The 18,609-nt window shown below is 35.7% G+C and overlaps 2 protein-coding genes across 3 annotated transcripts; one reads left to right on the top strand and one right to left on the bottom strand.

Annotated features, from left to right (window-relative positions):
• The first annotated feature begins 4 nt into the window (after positions 1–4).
• Positions 5–10,235, top strand: LOC757166 (flap endonuclease 1). Its single transcript, XM_030975875.1, has 11 exons — positions 5–335; positions 1,066–1,168; positions 1,692–1,751; positions 2,399–2,615; positions 3,053–3,189; positions 3,967–4,033; positions 4,449–4,580; positions 5,315–5,401; positions 6,231–6,295; positions 6,937–7,057; positions 8,813–10,235. The coding sequence occupies exons 1-11, from the start codon at positions 254–256 to the stop codon at positions 8,879–8,881; spliced, it is 1,140 nt and encodes a 379-aa protein (XP_030831735.1). The 5' UTR covers positions 5–253; the 3' UTR covers positions 8,882–10,235.
• On the bottom strand, positions 9,463–18,521 carry LOC579382 (leucine-rich repeat-containing protein 69). 2 transcript variants are annotated; one of them, XM_779502.4, is made up of 9 exons: positions 18,337–18,521; positions 16,898–17,024; positions 16,093–16,165; positions 15,430–15,697; positions 14,958–15,059; positions 14,252–14,292; positions 13,623–13,673; positions 11,343–11,481; positions 9,463–10,971 (listed from the first exon to the last, which is right to left on the bottom strand). In XM_779502.4, the coding sequence occupies exons 1-9, from the start codon at positions 18,511–18,513 to the stop codon at positions 10,861–10,863; spliced, it is 1,089 nt and encodes a 362-aa protein (XP_784595.1). In that variant the 5' UTR covers positions 18,514–18,521; the 3' UTR covers positions 9,463–10,860. The 2 variants fall into 2 exon arrangements, with proteins under 2 accessions (XP_784595.1, XP_003723563.1); XM_003723515.3 differs by lacking the exon at positions 13,623–13,673.
• Positions 18,522–18,609: the final 88 nt, after the last annotated feature.

Here is an 18,609-nt window from a genome sequence, read left to right as displayed (position 1 = left end):
AACTAGATTAGGTCTACCATGTCTACTCTCACAATCTCAGAGAAACAGACGTATACTTGTCACCTCTAACTGTCTGAGCTGTGCTGAGCTGAGCTACAACTAATGCGTAGCTGCCTTAGGTTAAATAATCAGGGATAATAAATAACTTAGAACAAGTCCAACTCCAAGTCGTTAATTAAGAGCGGGGTTAAGATTAAGAGTCGCGTTATTAAGGGTTGCAAGTCAAGTTTCATTTGCTCGAGTTGAAATCAGGATGGGAATTCACAATCTTTCGAGATTGATTGCTGACTGTGCTCCAGGAGCGGTGAGAGAAAATGAATTTAAAAGTTATTTTGGTAAGTATCTTCATCATCTTCTTTGCTTTGCTTGGCTTCCTCCAGTTTGGAGAACTGCAGTTGGTAGGCATTGGTAGTAGCCTACACAAAGGATAGGCAGGTTTACAGTGACATCACAAAGTGGAACCTTTACTTTAACGGGGAGGTCAAGTACGAAACTGAGAGAGAGATTGTGAAAGAGTGAGGGGTTGATCCAGTCGGAAAGAGAGGTGTGAGAGCAGGAGCCAATCATTAGTCAACGATAGCTTTGTGAAGCATTCACTTCAGTTGACCCTTCGTTTTTGTGATAGAATAATGGCTCTCCCAGCGTCTTGGCCAGTGATCAGCTATAAAGTTTTCTCTGAGCGAAGTACGGCAGAATCCTTCTTCCCTGAAGTTGTAAAACTCTGGAATGACCTACCTCAACCAAAAGTGGACATCAAATTTGCAACCCAAACAAATAGCATAACCCCTGAAATACACAAATAATACGACTGAAAGCTTCAGTCTCCGTCTGATACTGATGGTTGTTCCGCTGAGATTACATCTGGCTCCAACTGACCGCCTCCATGCAGTATGGGAAATGTTGACAAATGTCAGTTTTATTAAAGAATGACACATACCAGACGGTTATTTCTGTCTACTACTCTAGTACTACTATAATATAGGCCTAGTACTGCTATGTATGTATGTTCAGTTTTGAAGATTCAGTAGGTCTATACAGTTTTTTATTCACCTGTTGTTCTTTCAGGGCGTAAAGTTGCCATCGATGCTTCTATGTGTATCTATCAATTCTTGATTGCTGTTCGTCAGGATGGTTCTGTACTGACAAATGAAGAAGGTGAAACAACAAGGTAATTTTGTAACGCATATCTTATCACAGGCCAAAAATATATTGAAAGTGTAATCACTCACCCTATTTTTAATTTAGAAAAAAAAGGAAAAAATATGTAATCACCCCTAAACTATATGAGACATTCAACTGGTTCACAAGAGCACAAAGGGAAAGTTTTGTATGAGAAAGTTTAAGTGTAGTTTGGATAAATATAACTAGTCCTTGATATTCTAGAAATGATTCTATGGGTATGATTTGCTTTCAATAAAACATGTCATGTACCCTGCATATATCACTTGTGAATTACTTGGTATTTGTAGTACACTTTTTAGAAGAAGAAAAAGAGAAGTTAGAGAATGTTCATCTGTTCATCCATTTTGCCTATAAAGAACATAAGTTGAGCTGTAATTTCATACGCAACTTTTGATTACTCTGTCATCCCCTAGAAGAAATGAACTTTATAGAAGTCTTTTTTTCTCTCTTCCATATAATGGTGATGCTGATGATATTGATTTTTTTTCCCTCTTTTATTTTTCTTGCAGCCACCTGATGGGAATATTCTATCGTACCATCAGAATGATAGAGCATGGACTCAAACCGTGGTAAGAGAGATGTACTCCCACAGATCATCAAAATTAGATTATTTGTTTTTAACTCTTTACCTGCTATCGTGCAAAGCTGTAGACAGCCCCATTGTATGGAGTAAATGATGCAATGCACCTTTGAGAGGCAATCTTCCTAGGAAGCCCTGGGTTCATCTAAACCGCCTATGATCAGGCGCAGGCCACTTTGCAGCAAACATGAAGCTCTAGGGTTTCAAAGGCTCTCAATAGAAATGAAAGTTTTGGAACCAATGATAGTGCCTACGTAGATCTCATCAAATTATCGAGGGGGGGGGGGGGGGGTTATGAAACATGAACAATAGTTTAGTGAGATAGGGAATTAGTTGACACTGCTGCGCAGGTACATTCTCTATGGAAGCCATAAGAAACCTGGTCTTCTCGTCTTCCCCAGTAGTGTATCTGCGCTTGTGCTGATCTGCTCATTCTGGGAGGAAGGTTGCCATCCAATGTAGAACATTGTATTTGGGGTAGGCAGAATTTGAGTTTGTCAAAAAAACAAGGGGATCTTGCTATCATGCATGCATGCATGGGATAGTGTGGAGATCTTTCTGGTCTATAGAACATTTAGATGGACACAAGCCCTTTCATACATGGGTTTTGATCAAGTGTTATTTTATGTCCAACAGCTATGTGTTTGATGGCAAGCCTCCTGAGATGAAATCTGGAGAACTGACCAAGAGGAAGGAGATGAGAGCTGAGGCTGAGAAGGAGCTGGAGAAAGCTAAGGAGCAAGGAGACCAGGAAAACATGAACAAGTTTGAGAAACGATTGGTGAAGGTCACAAAGCAACACAACGAGGAATGCCAGCATCTTCTCAAGTTGATGGGTGTCCCGTATGTTAAGGTCAGATTGTAGCCCCATAAAGACTTCTTTTTTTTTATCCTCTATCCTTTTATTACTCTAGTTTTGGAAAGTGATTATAAAATCGGTCAGCATTCCAAACACTTTTAAATTTAAACAATATGTATATCTCTCTATGTGAAAGGTGAAACATGGGTCATGTATAAAGTGTTCATTATTTTGACGGATGATGACGAGTGAATTCATTTTGCTCTTTCTAATTATAAATTTTATCCTCCTCACAAATCTTTGAAATGGAAAGAATATAATGCTGTGATCAATAATTCTTACCATTTAGATTACAAGATCTTTAAGATGTGTTGAACAATTTTTAAGTTATCTATCCATATTGGATATGATATGATACTTTGTATTAAGCGTATAAAATGGACCTATTATTATTTAGTTGATTTTGACCATGACACTATTTCCTCCTTTAGGCTCCGGGTGAAGCAGAAGCACAGTGCTGTGAACTGGTGAAGAAAGGCAAGCTTTATGGAGTAGGAACGGAAGACATGGATGCCTTGACGTTCGGAGGCAACGTGCTACTCAGACATCTCACAGTCAGTGAAGCAAGGTTTGTTGGTACTATAACATGGTGGTCAGGAGGGGGGAGGGGGGGGGGGTGTGAGGAGGGGGTAGGGATTTTAGTGACTGACCGACAGATAAGACATGGTTGTGCAGTAGGCTTGCGGGTGCACCATGTGAGAGAGAGAGGGAGGATTGAGGAGTCCTGAAAAGGACTCGGTAATCTTTCTTGAGGGTGTGTAGTCCTGAAAAGGACTGTTGGTGTAGTCTTGAAAAAAGACTGTTGGTTATCTTTCTTAGCTTATATTTCTAAGGAGAACTATAGCCCTTGGAGAGGATGGGTGGCGGGAGTGGCTTGACGTTTCAAACAGTTTGACTATCTCTCACATGGTGCACCCGCAAGCCTACTGTATATCTACATCACCATGCAAGCGGATACTTACAAGCAGCATCTAAGACATGGTTAGGGTTAAAAACTGTGGGTCGTGCTGGTCCATCCATACCAACCTGAACCTCACATCATCATTTCACCTGTTGACAACCAAAAAGGCAGTGAAATTTGTATGTCACTATATTTAACAGGGAATTTACGTTGACTGAAGAATTGATTTTGTTTCAGATAAACCATGTTCTGAGCAACGACACAGATTTTAGCACCTGGTTTTTCTTTTTAGGGCCTGAAAATCAGTAAGAATCACAAGTGAAGAATGAAATTGTTTGGCAAGCTTAATCTTATTTTATTTTCTAGCTGAATTTGTCATGATTTGAAGATATTGGTGCCTTATTTTTCTAGGAACTGAATATCTTATCTTATCTTGCCTCATAGGAAAATGCCAATTCAAGAGTTTAACTATCAGAGAGTTTTAGAGGGTCTTGGACTGAACAGACAACAGGTTAGTAGAGAGTAAAACAATTGCATTAGAGTCATCCCTGATATCAGAGGTGAAAATTGTTCACGGATGTTGCAACTGTATATGTACTCATTGTGATTAGATGACTTGAAAAAATGGATTGTAGATAATTGTAGTTTTTATGTACATAAATTTGCCTAATTAACATACATTTGCCAAAAGAAACAAAGGAGGCAAATTTATTGTTTTAAATTTTACATGAAAGGCATCCCCATTTGTTTTTTGAAGCATTTGTAGAAGATCATATGCAACCTCTTTCTTTCTGCATCCCCCGGCCCTGGGGTGGGGATGTGCACGACATAATATTACTGATAGCTATTATTAATTATTCTTTATTTTCATTACTATTATTATCATCATCATAATCATCATCTTTCCCTTTTTCTCATTATATTAGTTTATTGATCTGTGCATTCTGATGGGGTGTGATTACTGTGGTACCATCAAGGGTATTGGTATGAAGCGAGCCTTTGAACTGATGAAGACCCATGGCAGCATCGAGACCATTCTGGAGAAGATAGACCAAAATGTAAGAATGTTATGAGGGTGAAAGCTAATGTGCTTAGAATAGCAAGTGTGCGCTTGTAAAAATGACGCCTGGCTGTAATTCTCCCCATGGAGTGGAGAATGTGCATACATTGTCTGCGGGTAAGCCTGAATCCGATGACCGAGTTAATTATATATATATCTGTAAAGCGCTTTGAGAGGGCCTTCGGTCCTGAAAAGCGCTATATAAGATCTAGCTATTATTATTATTATTATGAAGAGAGTCCTTGAACTAATGAATCCCGTTTGTTTTTATGTAGATAGAGATATGATGGTATTAATAGTTCTTCATTTGTATGACTTTACAGGACATCTGTGAAGTAGTGTACAAGTATTAATTGCCTTGAGGGGCGTGGTTAATTATTTGAGGACCGAGGTGATCTCTAAACTATGCCCTCTTTGACTTCATCTTGGGGCTTGACATAGACTAGAAATCACAGAGGTAGGAGCATTTTCAGAAGCTAAGCCCTGACACCTGATGTGTATAGTTGTAATTATACCCACCTATTGCAAAGACTGTTTAATAATTCATAGACCTGAAGTCAGTTTTATTAAAACCATACTGAACTAGAAGCAATGACACTAAATCCCCTCTAGCGTCGTCTCAGGTCAGCTGTAGCAGTATGGTCCCGTAAATCCCTGCTTCTCTACTGGTTCTCGCAGTACCCTAGGACAGAAAGTTTATCAGTTTAGTATCGCTTTAATATTGTCTTCCAGAAATACCCTCCTCCTGAAGATTGGCTGTACAAGGAAGCCAGAGAACTCTTTCTATCTCCTGATGTTACTCCTGGTGAAGAATTTGATGTGAGTAAAATGGAATATTGTAAGTGTTATTTAAAAAAAAAAAGTGTAACTCTATATATGGAGTGGGTGTCTTATACTGCCAAAAATGGATTTTCTACTATATGTTTGGATCAACAGTAGCTATTTCTATTAGCTTGAAACAGATAATTTAAAGCCCCTCTGCACTAGTTTAGCCAGAGGGATTAGACCTCCCTGCAAGGTCACTGACAGGTGGTTATCTCATCAATTCAGCTCTCAATTAATATAAGAAAAAGGGAATCATGGGGGACCAACGGTCACCGATTAGACATTGTTTGCTATATAGAGGGCGCAAGTAGCTATAAGGAGTGCAGTGGGGCTTTCAGTCCAGTTGAATAATGAATTTTAACACTGAAAGTTTATTCATGGATACTGTTCAAATTTGAGTTGCACAGATAGTCATTTACAAGAATGTTTAAAATTTTGTTTACTTCACATGTGTTACGAGTGGTATCTCCATTTGATAAGGTTGAGTTTGTTATTGGCAGCAGGCGCGTACGCGGGGGGGGGGGGGGGGGGGGGGGGGGTAAGAGGACACTTTTTAAAACTTTTTTTTGGTCTCGAAATTTGCTCCCGTGGGGGGGGGGGGGGGGGGGGGGATAAGTTCTTTTTTAGGCCAGCCATTTTTTTTTTTAATAATTTAAAAAAAAAAAAAAAAAAAGGGGGGGGGGGGTTCCTCTCCAAAATACACACATTCAAAATACCAAAGGGGGGGGGGGATCAATCACCGCCCCCCCCCCCTGCGTACGCGCCTGATGAGAGGAAAAACTACTACCATCAATGATTTGCGCATGTGTTTTTCTTGTTCTAGTTCAAGTGGACAGCACCCGATGAAGAAGCTCTCATTGAATTCATGTGCACAGAAAAAGGATTCAAGTAGGTGCCTTTAATTCTCTCTTTCTTACATTGCTTTCTCCTAGCTTTGGCATTACAAGTCTCGACGAGATTTAGTTACTTGAATATTTGCAGATATCGAACTTAAACGGGTTGTAAAATGTAGAAGAAATGCCAAATAAATGATCACTTTGCCCTCAAAAAGATTGAATTATAGTCCTCCATTTTCTTTTTCTTGATGTTCAGACGACATCACGATCACATTTGATTAAGCTATGTCTTTGTTACACATTACAAAGATAAATCCAACTTAGTAGCCATTTTAAAGCGTATCTGCCATAGTTTACAGGAGTGATTAGACTGCCCTGCAAGGTCACTGGACAGGTGGTTATCTTATCAACTCAGCTCTCAGTTAACATAAGAAAAAGAGGATCATGGGGGACCAACGGTCACCGATTAGGCATGGTTTGTTATATAGAGGGTGCAAGTAGCTACAAGTAGTGCAGTGGGCCTTTAATGCAAGTTATCAGACTAACATGATTTGAGAGATGCAGTATTGCTCACTGTAATGTTCATTGCAATCTAAAAGAAGAAGAAAACAATTGTGGTCCAGGATTTTAATTCCTGTGTTTAATTTGAAACCATTAAAATTGAAATTCAATGGTTTGATTTGTTATATATAGTGAGGACAGGATGAGAAATGGATGTAAGAAGCTAGTGAAAGCAAGAACAGGAGCAACCCAGGGAAGGCTAGACTCATTCTTTACTCTCAAGCCTTCTGCATCACCGGCTGGAAAGAGAAAGGTATATGTATATGCAAATCAAAATGGTATCATCAAATGCCTTTACTTTAGCCCTTTCAGCAGGTTTTCAGGGGGCGTTTCACATAGACTTGCTCTAACAATCCCTCAAGGGACATCACAAATCTACAGAATTCAATTTTTTGATAGTCCATTATTGAAGATTTTGTTTTACTTACATTGTAAACTTAGGTTATATTTAAGCCTTTCTTCTTGAACAATGGTGAAAGCAAATAGTGGCATGAACGGCCTGCCATAGTTCAAGTCCAACTTAAGTCGATCTTAGTCTTTGTGAAACACTCCCCTGATCTCCATTTCATTTTTCTCAGGCCTCTAGTATAGTATTAATGACTGCTTTGAGAGAAATAGTTGTTTTATTACGCTCAAGGGAAGGTTAGAATTGTGCTATTCCCCGAGGCTTGCCGAGGGGAATAGCCCAATTCTAACCTTCCCGAGAGCGTATGAAAACAACTATTTCTCGAATATTAAAGCAGTCATTAATACTTTTATATGCCGAAAAAAAATAGACTAAAAAATGAAAAATTAAATATATTAATCATTTTTGTCGAAGACGGGATTCGAACTCTTGCGTACAACAAGAGGTGTACCTAAAACCAACGCTTAGACCACTCGGCCATGGCCCGCCGTTAACATGCTTGGCAGTTTTCTCCAATATATACATTAAAATGGATTGAAACCGGCTTCGCGTGTGATGAATGCTTCGCAAAAGCTCCATATACGGACTCTTCTTTTACTTTTGCAATGCATATTGGCACGAACTTAGATCAAGATCTATCGGCAGATGTTGTTTTAATACTAGCAGTCATTAATACTTTTATATGCCGAAAAAAAATAGACTAAAAAATGAAAAATTAAAAATATTTATCATTTTTGTCGAAGACGGGATTCGAACTCTTGCGTACAACAAAAGGTGTACCGAAAACCAACGCTTAGACCACTCGGCTATGGCCCGCCGTTAACATGCTTGGCAGTTTTCTCCAATATATACATTAAAATGGATTGAAACCGGCTTCGCGTGTGATGAATGCTTCGCAAAAGCTCCATATACGGACTCTTCTTTTACTTTTGCAATGCATATTGGCACGAACTTAGATCAAGATCTATCGGCAGATGTTGTTTTCTTGTTTTTGGAAGTTTATTTTCGTCTTCATGTCAACAATGCAAGATAAAATTGTCGGTAAGATCGATCGAGATTCAATTGTATTGAAATTACCGACCAATCCTTCGCACACATACGGCATCCTCCATCGCTCAAACCATTTTTTAACATGTAAACCTATGGGGTAACCATGGACGCTGACCAACTTTTTTTAATAACCATGGTTATTAAAAATATTGAAATGTTTTATGCATGGTTACCGAGAATTTTACAGGAACAGTTGAAGTTTATGAATGCAATTCGACCAATCAGATGGCTGGATTTCTTAAGTGAGGTATATAATTGCACATATTACACAATACTATTGTTGATATTACACTGTAATACTATTGTTGATATTACACTGTAATACTATTGTTGATATTACACTGTAAAGCATTATTCTCTATTAAGCGCCTTTGGAGATTAACAATAAAACTCTCATGAATACATATTGTGTACTCTACAAATTGTAGCCTGTTTTAAAGCTTTGCATGATAAACAATTGATTATACAACTACTTCTCCCCATCCCTCCGCCCCCCCCCCTCTCTCTCTCTCTCTCTCTCACTGTCTCTCTCATTGTCTATCTCTTATACAGTCTGAACCACTGAAGGGAGCAGCACAGAAGAAGGCCAAGAAAGGCGGAGGAAAGTTTAAAGCAAAATAGAAGATCGAACGGTGATGATTAATCTCTTTCAAGCCATCCAAAATAATCTGTGTTGCAGAGACTTTGGTTTGTCTCATTTGAAGAACCCACCAAAATTTATGCCTCGTGAAGAGGACTGTGTGACTCAACTAAAACCATTTTTTTTACCGGAAAGATCAAGTTAAGAGTAAAACAGATTCTCTGGTGTTTCTCATATTTATACGATTGATTAAAGCATGTTGATGTAGGGAATACTAGGGATACTCAAAGCGCTCTAGTCAGGAAATAGACCCACTGTACTGGATAAGTGCACAACTGGCCCAACATCATTCTGCTTCAGTTAATTTGGTATTCTTTTGATTTTAAATTGAAAGAACAGTCATATCCTCAATATCGAAGATTTTACAATTGTAAGTTTTGTATATCTACTTGAATTGTCACTTTCCCAAGATTTTTACTTGTAGTTAAATTAATCATATAGTGTGTATAAAGCTTTACATTGCATTGTATGTTGCTTTATACAGATCCATATATAGTGTAATCTACAAGGGTGCTACTGAATTGTACTACAAGTACTAAAGTCATTCCTACACAATAATTGATATATGAATACAATTGATTCCTCTTTATTTCATAACTTATCACAATGAATGTCTTAATATTTTACATTATTGAATAAACAGGGTATATACAAAATAAATATACTTTGCTCAACAAGTAATTCTAGTATAATTTACTCCATAACGTTAGATTTCTCATAAATAGAAAAGTTCGGAAGAATGGAATTCATGAATACTTTTGTTTGATTCGATGAATACTGAAGACACGTATGAAATACAGTAGATGGTTCCAATTGCATAGTCTTTGTATTCTGCATTTGCTACAAAAAAAATACTTGTACTTCGTACAGCAGTGAATTGGAAGAGATTGAGCTCTGTACAGTAAACTCTTTGTTCAAAGTGATGCACATATGCATTCCGTGTACAATACCATTTCTGACTACTCCCTTGTAATCAATGTCAACGAATGTGCTACAATATACTTTGGTAACATACATATCCAGCCCCATGGTGGTTATTTTATGGTCCACTTTTTGGCAGTTTTTACGGAAGCAAGCAATTCAGCTAAGTAGTTGTATATACATCAGCATACACAGGAGTACATCGGAATCTAGTTAGATGTGTACAGTACGAAAAAAAACTTTCCCCACTAGGCTCAGTAGAATAGTCACCAATTTTCACGTTTTCAAGTATTTGTAAAGAAATTGCTCTCATAAAAGGATGGGCATGTACTAAAGGTAGTTCTTTTGAAAGTCATATGAATTCTGAACAATGTTTTGAAGCCTGTTTTGTAAATAAAACAATTTGGAAACAAATGAGATATTTTGTTTTAAATTTTGTATGTACTTGTAAACAAAATGATTTGGAAGCAAATCTAAGAGATTTGTGTGTATATATCTATTTTACCGTACGAAAAAGGTTGATATATTGCACACTCTTGCACATATAAATATAAATTTTGAATCATCAAAGATTTTAGTGAGAAAATCCATATGTATCACTACGGAGCTAGGAAAGTAACTTTAAGTTGAACAGAGGTTGTTCTTGTGCATAGTAGAAGGGGTATTTAACTCGAAGCCATTTTAGCGCATACAGTTTGGAATTAAGGACATTGTTGAACAAGTACGTAAGCTGTCCAATTAGCAATAACTAATCAACCAGCCTGTACATGAGAAGAGGTCTACAGCTTTGTTACACACGAGCCATGGTTTATTTCCTTCTTACAGTGTCCAATCAACCAAGTCAACACACTTGATGCAGACCAATGTTTTTTGGATTTTCCATTGAAGCACTAGCAGGAAAAGGCAGAAGAAAGGTGTCAATCTGATGCATCCTGCAAGTGCATACCGGTAATTCAATTTGACAAGGTCTCTCCTGCTATTTCTCTTATCATACCATTGATGATAAACATTTTCAAAGTGTCCAAAGTTCTTTTTTGCTTCAAGGGAATGCTACACCATAAAACCCATGCCCTGGTTGGTTAAAGCACTTGTAAGAGCAGAGCAGAGCTCGGATAGGGATCTTGCCTGGAGAGTTGCCCAACTTCAAATCCTACAGGATAAAAGTATAAAGAAGAAAACAAACAAAGCATATCAATCTAAGATTATTAATAGTAGGTAGTAATATGTATGTTCAGCATTTGCCAGTTTATGATCAAGTTTGTAGCATGGCATTCAGTTGCAGGAGTTGCCACTCCTTTGTATAATTATCTAATGTATGCTTATGTAAGACAGATTTTTGGAATATTGCTGGTAATGAGAAGGACAATTGGAGGTAGAAAGGCTTACAAATGCTGAGTCAAGAGCTATATTAAACTCATTCATCTTTGAAATTTAATTCCAAGCTGAGGCGGAATTCAATATCCGGTCAATGTCATACATACATCAAGTCAAAATGATATTTGTACAGTCGGACTACTATACCTTATGGCCATCTACGAAGCACACACACTCCAGCCAGGTGTTGAGGAAGGATTCACCACAGAGGGCACACTTACTAGCTTGGGCAAGCATGTCACGCACATTGGGATAGTGTCTGATAGCTCGACGGAGATAAGACCACCTACAAGATTGAATCACAATGGTTAATCTCTATCCAAACAAACTGGGTAATTTAAGGAATTTTATAATTTATTGAGCTACATAAATGTATGTTCCTTATATTATTTTGAAAGAAGCATGTTCCTCATAATATATATTTCTGAATTGAAAGATATAAAGGGGAGAGGTGCTGTAGAAGAAAGGGACAATACCGACTAAAGTGGTCGCATGGTGTTATCTAATGACTAGTATTCCACACTTTCACCACTTCCATTAAAAAAAATATACTTTTACAAAACTTGTGTATTCCTTTAATTCTACCAAGAAAAATAATCTAGAATATTGTTCCAATCAATATATGCATGCATACATATATATATAAGACAATGTTTCAAGAAAGTTAGAGAAATTGGGTGAAGTAAGCATTTATAAAGTGTAGGTATAGGAATAACAAAAAATATTCACACCAAATCCTTCATCCTTTCTAGTATGCATTGTACCTCTTATTAATTATCCCACAGCCAAATACTTTGTATGTTGATTAATTTTGACAATTCATGTCAACATCTTTCCCATAAAAGAAACAAAGGCATTAATGGTCAACTGCTTACAGACACCTGTTCTAAAGTAGAACAAAAAACCTGCACCACCATCCCCAAATTAGACATTTCCTGATTATCTGAAGGGGTGAAAAATGAAGATTCTGGGATAAATTTTTGAGAAATGTTTAAGCCAATTGTAGCACTAGCAGGTCTTGTGAAACACTTCAGAAATACTTCACCACACTATGAATGTGACCATATCAGGTTCCGTAAAAAAACCCCAAAAAACATGTCTATATCAACAAACTAGAAACAAATACTTCTCTACGAATTTGTGATGATACTTTTAATATAAACATACATTGGGAATTAGACTACCGGTAGGCAGCAAAATTATCCAAACTCAACATTTGTTATTTATTAGTTACATACAGTATCAGTATCTGGTTGTCTACTATACGTAGTTCACAAACTAGTTAGAGAAAAAGTAATATGTTTATTGGTCTGGATTATGTGTTACTCATGATTATGGTTTAGAAAAGAACACATATTAGACTGTTAATTTATGGTAAATTTGTACATCACAAATCACAATATATGACATATTAAAGTTATTAAACTTGATAAATGAATGAAATTAATTGAACGATTTTCACAAAACAGATTAGTTGTATGTATTTAATTAGTTGCTTATACAATCTGATAGCTCTCAAAGATATTTATAAACAAATATATTTTAGTACTTTTATATAGGTATAACCAATCTGAAGGATAAAAATGCAGTTCCTCAATTATTGATAAACAAATACATATGATACTATCTAAAGTGGGCATCTTAAAAGATATTTGCATTTCAATAATATTAGTTATACAAGACTCTAACAGAGAATCACATGTGTACATGCACATACCTTAAGAGAAATATGGGACTTTTAAACATTTTTTGAAACATAGATAAGGATCATTGAAAATGGAAATATCTCATCCCATATGTCTTTTTCATCACAAAAATATAATTGCTAAAGAGATTCTACGGTTATACAGATTCAATAATTAAACAGATTCATAGATAGGCAATGGATAAATGCTGTAAATAGTTACACTAAATAGATGACTGCAGACCTAGTGAAGATATGAGATTAAGGAGACTGATTTGTGCATTTGATTTGGTACTCCGGAGATGAACTAGTAAACATATTCTAAATGAAGATAAATACAGCACATCCCAACACAGTGATGACCCATATGAATACTCCAAGTGATGTATTGATCAAAGCAACCAGATTTCGTCTGAGAAAATGGATCTTTCTTTTTGGCCTCGACCATTACTAGTTCACTGGCAATGTTAAATAGGACCTGAGCAGAAAGGGCAATCACTTATAAAGGTCGACTCGCATGCAATAATTGTCTTTATAAGACTAGTAACAACCATATTCAATTTCATGTTCTGACTCCAACACATAAATATCTTTTAATTTAGAAAAATCACTGTGCTGTCTAAATTCTTAGTAACTAGAGTACCAAAATATGTTTGTGTATTAAGACTTCATGGGTTCTACATCTACTAATCACTGCAAACTTGATTACGCCAGCACTTAAGGGCATTAGTGCACAAACTTACGCTGGGTTTTCTTCATAAAATAACTGGCCACCGACTTTCACCAATCTACGCCTTTATGTTTCAGCATGCAAAAAATAATGTTACTAGTTAGCAGAATGATGCTTTGGTCAGTAGCAGAATTAAATCCCAGTTACATAGAATATATAGTAATACTATAAAAAAAAAAAATGAAAATAAAAATGAAAATATAACACCATCAATTTTTTACCAGTTTTAAATATCAAACAATTTTATTGATAATGTCTCACAGTCTGATATTGCTACATATTGATTGATTGATTTTATTCCATTTCATACATCAATTGTTTGCATATATATATATATATATATATATATGCATTGTAATTATGCTAAAACTTATTTATTTTAGTTTACCCTGAAGGGATAGCTGTTAATCTTTAGGGGGGAGAGAGAAATCTAATTCCCATATGTTGGTTAAATATTCTGTTTTCAATTTTCCAAGTATCAATTAATAAAATTAAACTTGGCAAGTTTATTTTAGTAAGGAAATAAAAGACATTTAAAAAAGATATATCGACTACTTATAGTTTGAAAGCCATATTGCAGCCTGCCAAAATCATTGATAAAATTGAAGAGAACTAAATTAATAACCCTTTTGACATACATACCTGTCTTTCAACTGCTTCATGACATACCTCGCCGTTAGTTCCTATAAAGCAATATGATGATACGATATGTATTAAAAATTTGCCGATATCTTTTATTAACATGAAATCTCCTTATATGCTTGGTGTGAAGATAGATGACAATACACCTGACTACCAACCTTTATAGAGAGAAAAATGGCAACTTAATTTTTGATTATCATACTCAATCCACCTCAAAAGGAACTATTTCACCATTACTTGACAAAACCATGAATTTAGATAACTGAGCTAATTCCTCAGTCATAAAATATACCAATCCTTCAACTTAGAAGGTCCATTACACAAATATAGCAAATTGTACTTTCTAAAGCAAGTCGGCATGACACAGTCTTGAAACCTTTGGTATAACTATCCATGAAGAAGAAGAACGTGGTACAGGGAAGTCATTTGTGTGGCACATTAAGTTAATTTTTTCATTTTAGTCAGACCCCTGCATTATTTAAGAATAAAAGTCATCAAAATGTGCTTTTTACAATGAAGAGTTGAAAATCAATGCCTAAATGAGCATCCTTATACCTAAATAAAGACATACATGTCAATGTAAATACTGTAACAATTTCAAGAAAACCCGGTATCCAAGAATATGCAGTCTTTATTATAGATTTATTATAAGACGTGCACATGAATCATTCTCTATAGTATTGTAATATGAACAAAGCTTTGATACCTTTAGTGTTAAAACCTCATCTTCTTGGACAGATTGAACAGGGATCTTGTCCAGAAGGGGATTCTCTTCACAGTAAAGTTCCTTTAGGGGCAATTTGTGTAACTGAAATGAGAATAAGAGAAAAGCAAAATTAATGATTAAAATTATATCTCACTTGAAGTCACAACATGCTTCACTCATTGAATAATCTTAAAATATACCTTGCACAAAAAATAGTATCTGGAAAAAAGTATATATTTGAAGGGAAGCATGGAACAAAAGTTTTTATTGAACCTACTAACATTTTACAATCAAATCAATCTCCATTTACTACAGTAGAGACTGAGGTTTCATTGACTGTCGGTTCAACATTGGGGATTCATAATGAGACAAAAGTGGTGTAACACTCAAAACTTTTCTTGCGATCAACTTCTTTGCAACAGGTTACAGGTTATTTCCAATGGACTGTTGTATTTCATTCATGCATACCCACCTCCGTTGGGAAGATACGTAGTTCATTGGCTGCGACATCAATGACCTCAAGATTGCGAAGCTTTCCCATTCCTTCAGGTAGCTCCTTGATACGATTCTGCTGGACATGGAACTTCTTCAGTTTAACCAGGAATCCTAACTCCATGGGGAGTGAGGTCAGTTGGTTATTAGCAGCATGGATCTCAACCATATGACTTAGAGCACAGATTTCTCCAGGGAGTGTTGTCAGTTGGTTCCCATCTACACTCAGGAATTCAAGGTTGATTAACCTGTATAGAATGAGTTATAATCAATTAAATCATTTTCGACACGCATTAAACCAATGCCGCTTAATGAAAAGGCTGTTAATTTAAATAATGACATATGAAAACAAAATAAAAACAACATGGGGGATGATGATTATGAAAATCTTATCTTAAATCTTATCTTCAAAAAAGAACTTCTCCTAAATTAAAAAAAAAAAAAAATACATATATATATTAATGAAATAAAGACCAATGAGTAGTTTCTGAAGTTGGGTATGAAAACAATGGAAAATTGATAGAGAGTGGATCACTGGATATTATAATATGATCATTTAAACAGAATTGAAATTATTATAAATGGGTGCAAGTCAAAACTGTAATATGAAATGAATTGTCAAAAGAATTACATGTACACTTACTTGTTCATAGAAATAGGAAGAGATTTGATTTGGTTGTTGTTTAAGTTTAAGATTTTAAGATGCCTCAAGCATCCTGAAATGCAAAACACAAATGAAATGAAAGAAAGAAAACAGAAATGAAATATTACTTTTTTGTTATCATTAAAGGCAACACTTTTTGGAGAAAAGTAATTTAAAAAAAATATATTTACAAACTATCTTAAAGGTAAAGACCAGTATTGGAAACGCCCCAATTTAAAAAAATGAAATGGAAGCTCTCATTACCAATCATGTGAAAGAATATGTTTTGACTAATACATGATGATAACAAATTTGCCGGGAAACCGCCTACTAATTCATATATTTGGTAAATTTGTTTCTCTCATGGTCGTGTGAGAGATATAGGGTAGTCCCATATACATCTTTCTGTGTATAGTGCTTGTAACTTTACGAAGAATGGGCCAAATTTCTTATCATTTTGATGATTCCAGAACCTTGCAGATGCTAGTAGATGCTAGATGATCAACCTTTTCTGATCGATTCCACAACGTTTCTTTCACAATGCAATCGCATGACCATTACTGGTCTTTACCTTTAATTAAACGATCATTCAACTGTTAACAATCCAGATCCAGTCTTCTGGGGAAAAAGAATCTACAACATGTTGTGATGAAATCAGCAGATAAATTCAAAATCTCTTTTGGGATCTCTTGATCGATCTACATGTCATATTTATAATACCTATAGAGACACATGATTTTATACTGCTGATGAAAAAGCAATATTTTTTTATAACGATAAATATCAAGTTAAATGTTCTACTTACCTAAAATCTTGGACTCAACATTCTGTATTTTGTTGTTGAATATATGAAGAACTTCTAAGGAGTGTAAAGAGCTGAGTTCATCTGGTATCTCTTCTATGCAGTTATTTCCAAGGTTGAGTGTAACAAGCTGAAAATTAATTGCAAGAAAATATAGATCTAGATTTAATGTTGTACTTTGGAAATTAAAAATCCTTACAGGTTTACCTGGTCTTAAGACGTTACATGATCTTATCTTTATCAATGAATTGTTGGCTTAACTTTAGAATACCCCACCAATAGGGTTAATGTACATAAACGTCAAAGACATAGGGTTAATAGGGTTAGGGACTAGGGTTAGGGTGAGGATTAGGTTTACTTAAAAAGCTTAAGTCTCAATATTTAACTTCATTGGAAGCATTTGGTATCCTACAAACGTTTGGTCAATTTCTGTGGTGGGGTACTCTAAAGTTGCTCTGAATTGTTGACCCCAGCCCAGCAATACTCAGATTCAGAGTGATCAATGCCAATGCCAATTTTAAACCTCCAAAATGCAAAACAAACAAACAAACAAATAATCTGCAAGAATCAAGATTAAACTGTAAGTTTGATGAAGCAGATTTTCCAAATCTTACAGATTTTTTTTAATAGCGAACTATTAAAACATCACACGTAGACTATATGCCAATGGTGTGGTCACACCATCATCATCATCTTATTCTCCCTCCACCATGTCGGAGATCAGCGATCCCATGGGCCTCAAAGACTAAACTGGTCACAGTAACAGGAGCACAAGAGTGAAGCTAAAGCAAAGGCCAAGCACCATATCCATACAATGCAATACGAATACGATGTCATATTCATAACATATAGATCTAGACATTAATCCTTAGTATAAATTATATTAAACAGTGACTTAGATAAAACATAACTTCATAGATTTTTAAGTAAACAAAACATTTCCAAGACCATGAAATATCAAACCAAAAAGAAAAGAGGAAAAAAAAAGGGGGGGGGGGAGGGGTTTCCACGTAACAATACTCAATAGAAGTCTTCTTTTTTGCCTTTCTAGAAATCCTAACTTTGGACATGTTGATGTTGAACAGTGCAGTGCGCAGTTGAAATTTAAATTGAACTTGTTTGAAATTGAATTGAAGTAGATCTAGATGATAGATCTAGGTAGGGACGCATAGCTGAAGGCAAAGTCTTTGGATTGAACAAAAAACATTCATTAAATTCTAGATCTATTACTAAAAATAGATCTAGCTTCTTTTGAATATTTATCCAGTATAATATTGTCCAACATAGATCACGTCTTAAAATACTTTTTCAAATTGCAGTTTAAAAGGAAGTGTCCGAATACACAAAGATCTAGAAACTTGAATTTTAATCCTTCAAAAATCAAAGTCCCATCCCAGAAAACTAACATTATTTGAAGCATATGGGGCAATGTAATCACTTACCGTCGTTAAAGAAGTGAATTCTTTTGGCAATTTGACAATTTTATTATTTTTAAGTTGCAAATTATGAAGTCTATACAGCTTTCCGACCGCCTTGGGTACATTACTTAGATTTTTACTGGAAAGATTCAATGTTTGAGGCTGTCCTTTCAGTGCTCTCAAAACCAGAGTGTCAGCCATTTTGACGCTTTTAGTTGCTATGAAGAACATTAACAGACATTTATATTTAACAAAAGTAGATATTATTCAACTTTCAGATCTAAAAATATCTATAAA

The sequence above is a fragment of the Strongylocentrotus purpuratus genome, unplaced genomic scaffold (genome assembly GCF_000002235.5).
Source record: "Strongylocentrotus purpuratus isolate Spur 01 unplaced genomic scaffold, Spur_5.0 spur5_scaffold_8, whole genome shotgun sequence".
NCBI classification, from domain to species: Eukaryota; Metazoa; Echinodermata; class Echinoidea; order Camarodonta; family Strongylocentrotidae; genus Strongylocentrotus; species Strongylocentrotus purpuratus.
This window is presented reverse-complemented; position numbering and strand designations above follow the sequence as displayed.

Bases quoted from the DNA above. Each gene is read 5' to 3' on its own strand.
- LOC757166 (XM_030975875.1), top strand. From the start codon at position 254: ATGGGAATTCACAATCTTTCGAGATTGATTGCTGACTGTGCTCCAGGA. The intron at 336-1,065 runs GTAAGTATCTTC...TTGTTCTTTCAG, and splicing joins TGAATTTAAAAGTTATTTTG to GGCGTAAAGTTGCCATCGAT. The intron at 4,034-4,448 runs GTTAGTAGAGAG...TCATTATATTAG, and splicing joins TTGGACTGAACAGACAACAG to TTTATTGATCTGTGCATTCT.
- LOC579382 (XM_779502.4), bottom strand. From the start codon at position 18,513: ATGGCTGACACTCTGGTTTTGAGAGCACTGAAAGGACAGCCTCAAACA. The intron at 14,293-14,957 runs GTATCAAAGCTT...ATTGCTTTATAG, and splicing joins ATGAGGTTTTAACACTAAAG to GAACTAACGGCGAGGTATGT. The intron at 10,972-11,342 runs GTATAGTAGTCC...TTTATCCTGTAG, and splicing joins GCTTCGTAGATGGCCATAAG to GATTTGAAGTTGGGCAACTC.